The following is a 2,891-nucleotide window of genomic DNA, read 5'->3' on the forward strand; positions in this document are numbered from 1 at the left end:
TCTTGTAGTGAAATTAAATGGCGGCCGACACGTCCAGGGGATACTGCGGGGGTTTGATCCCTTCATGAACCTCGTCATCGATGAGTGCGTGGAGATGGCGCCGGGAGGACAGCAGAACAATATCGGCATGGTGGTGAGTGCCGCCGCTGAAACGAGCGGTGTGGTGGTGGAAGACGTAGCTGGTGTGTGTAAAACAGGCTGAATTTCAAGAAGCGAAACAATCTGCGGGGGTTTTAAAGTTAAAATTAGTCGGCATTCATCCTTGCGGGGGAATGAATTTCCTTTTTTAGCACAGCATCTGCTTTTTAGGAAGGTAAACTTGAGGGAGGGGACCTGCGGGGCGGTGGGTACCCATGTGCTGCATCTCACTGACTGCTCTGGCCTTTCATTTCTAGGTAATACGAGGAAACAGCATCATTATGCTGGAAGCCTTGGAACGAGTATAGCGCCGGAGAAACCCTCCTCGTTACCGGCCGTGATGAGACCGAACCCACCTATTTTGTTTACTCATTGAATCTGCCACGGAGCGTTGCCGAGTGTAAACTTATTTTTGTTTGTTTTGTTAAATAAATTTTGTAATGGTTGACATAACTTGTGTTAGTTGTGCTTGGCTTTTTTGGGTAACGGGGGCAGCTGGTTCTTCAGAGCAGGAGGAAGCAGTTGTTAATTCTGTTCCCGACGGCTTTGAAACTCTGCAAAGACTTCCAGGAGGCTTGATTTATTTAAGTGGATGCTAAACTGGCATTACCTTTGGTGTCCTTCCCCTTAGCATCTTGTGAAGAACAAGGTACAAGGCTGTGGTGTGTTTGTTCAGCGGGTTATTGGTGCTTAATTGGCAGGAAAACGGTAAAATGCCTCTCTGTGGAGTGATGTATTTGTGCCAAGCTGGACAGCCTGAAACTAGCAAGTTTGGGTTTTTTTCAGATTATGATTTTTACTTTTATTTCTGCATCACAGGAGTTGTGGTGCAGAAACTGAAGCCTGCAGGGGCTGAATGGAAACGAAGGAGCCTTCAGACCTTTCTCCCGAGCATAAGTCAGGTAGAAGGGGACGTTTTTGCTTTGCTTCTGTGAGCAAACCCCCTTACAGGCCCCTGTTGGCAGCGACGGTCGTCTTTTTGCTGCTGCATTTTTAATACAGAGGTGCCAAGTGCTTTCTGAAGCACCACTGAGGATGCCAAGAGCCGTAGAAAGCGAGGTTTGGGCAGGGCTCAAAGGGTTTTTTTCTCAGAAAATTCAACAAATGGCTGCCTGGAGCGATGGCTGCAGCACCGCTGAAGGTCTGCGCCACGACCGAGTGTCCGTTGGATGCCGCGAGTACAAACCCCGAGCTTATTTTTCAGAGTTTATTGGCCTGGCGCAAGGCGTGCCCCCACAACGGGAAGCCCTTTCTGCTGGGACAGAGAGCGTTCTGTGGGAATAACACAGACTGTAAGTACAGGAATATATTTACTTTTTAATTTTTTTTTAAGCTTTTATTGCTGCTGTGTCCGCCGTGGCACAGCGAGGACCGGGCTGGGCTGCCCGATGGGTCGGAGGGTTGAGCCCCAGACAGGGCGACACAAAGAACGCATCTCAGGACAAGGCCACCAGCTTCCTTTCCAAACAGTGCGTTAATTTTATTTATCACAGCAATATTCAGACATGGCCGAGGTGTCACAGCATTATTAGATACAGTCAAGGGACATCGAGTATCCTCACAAAAAGGGGGTTTACCTACCCAAACCTAGCGGTGCCCTTCTCTAGGGTCAGGTCATCTAAACTATGAACACTTTCAAACCTTGACAAAGGGAAGGACCTCTGTGGTTTTGCTTATTTGCCACACATTTTGGCAACTTGTGCACTCCCAGCAGACCAGTCGTTCCCCCCCCCCCGTAAGCTACAGTACTCGTTCTGGAAGCAAATTAAGAACGCAGCCCCCGTTTCCACTGCGCTAGTCCCACCCCAAGGAGTAACCACTTGATAGACCCTTCAGAAAATAGCAGAGGCAGAGAGATTTACAGTCAAGAAGTTGATATTCCAAGTCTGAAACACATCCAGAGGGGGAAAGCGATGTACACGCGTTAATCACAGCGATGCGGATCCTGACCTTGGCAGACCCCTCACCGGGGAGGGTGCTTTCGGGGTCAATATGGCATTTAAAACTTCTTCTTTAATCTCGCGTAGATAGGGGTGGATTGAGGGGTTTGCTCGAGGAAGGGCCAGCTCCCTTGGGAAAGCTTTCTCTGCCTTTTCACTGCTGTTCTGGTCTGTCTTGGCTCGGCTGGGTGTCTCCTCTTAGGGGCTAAGCAGGGAGTTCCTCATTCGTTAGATTTAATTGCGGCTAAACAGCTACAGTCTGCAATCCGTATCTACGGAGGTTGTAGTGTGGACGCTCCCACGAGCACCTGGCCGTTGGCTCTGCGGGGCTCAAAGCTCCGTTTTCAGCTTCTCGTGCAAATCTTCCCGGTCAATCTTGTCGGTGTTCCCGTACCACTGGTGGTAAGCAAGGAGGGCGGTGTTTTTGGCTGCGATGGCACTCATCTCCATGGCGCTCGCGGCCCGCTCGATGCCGTTCAGGTAGTAAATTCTGTCGTGGAGGATGACGGGAGGGCATTTTTCCGGGGGGCTGTAGTGGGGGTACGCCAACCACTTCTTTGCTTTGACAGAGTCATAGGAGGAGAAAAGCAAGTTGAGCTGCTCTTTGGTGAGCGCCTCGTTTGAAAACACCTTCCAGACGGCCGATTGCAAGGGCAGCTTTCCCTCACTGCTGACGTCTTCCACGGGAGACACCACCCCAATGCTGTTGATGAACAGTTTGGGATTCTCCATAGTGAAGATGGCACCGAAACGAAGGGCGGATGGGTCCTGGTAACCAAAGAAGGAGGCGTTTAATCGTCCGTGCACGAGCGT

The 2,891-nt window shown here is 50.4% G+C and overlaps 2 protein-coding genes across 2 annotated transcripts in view; one reads left to right on the top strand and one right to left on the bottom strand.

The window, feature by feature from the left end:
- Nucleotides 1–13: 13 nt before the first annotated feature.
- On the top strand, nucleotides 14–446 carry SNRPG (small nuclear ribonucleoprotein polypeptide G; the record flags this gene model as incomplete). The annotated part of the gene is made up of 2 exons (XM_009697551.1): nucleotides 14–133; nucleotides 396–446. Coding segments are annotated over 2 exons (171 nt in total), but the record flags the coding sequence as incomplete, so codon positions are not given.
- A 1,962-nt stretch (nucleotides 447–2,408) lies between these two features.
- PCYOX1 (prenylcysteine oxidase 1) overlaps nucleotides 2,409–2,891 on the bottom strand; it is a 2,322-nt gene continuing 1,839 nt past the window's right edge. Inside the window, 1 exon segment of the mRNA XM_009697552.1 lies at nucleotides 2,409–2,891. This exon segment is cut by the window's right edge and continues 25 nt beyond it. Within this exon segment, the coding sequence (XP_009695854.1) occupies nucleotides 2,409–2,891 (483 nt within the window).

The sequence above is a fragment of the Cariama cristata genome, unplaced genomic scaffold (assembly GCF_000690535.1).
Source record: "Cariama cristata isolate BGI_N322 unplaced genomic scaffold, ASM69053v1 scaffold32463, whole genome shotgun sequence".
Lineage (NCBI taxonomy): Eukaryota > Metazoa > Chordata > Aves > Cariamiformes > Cariamidae > Cariama > Cariama cristata.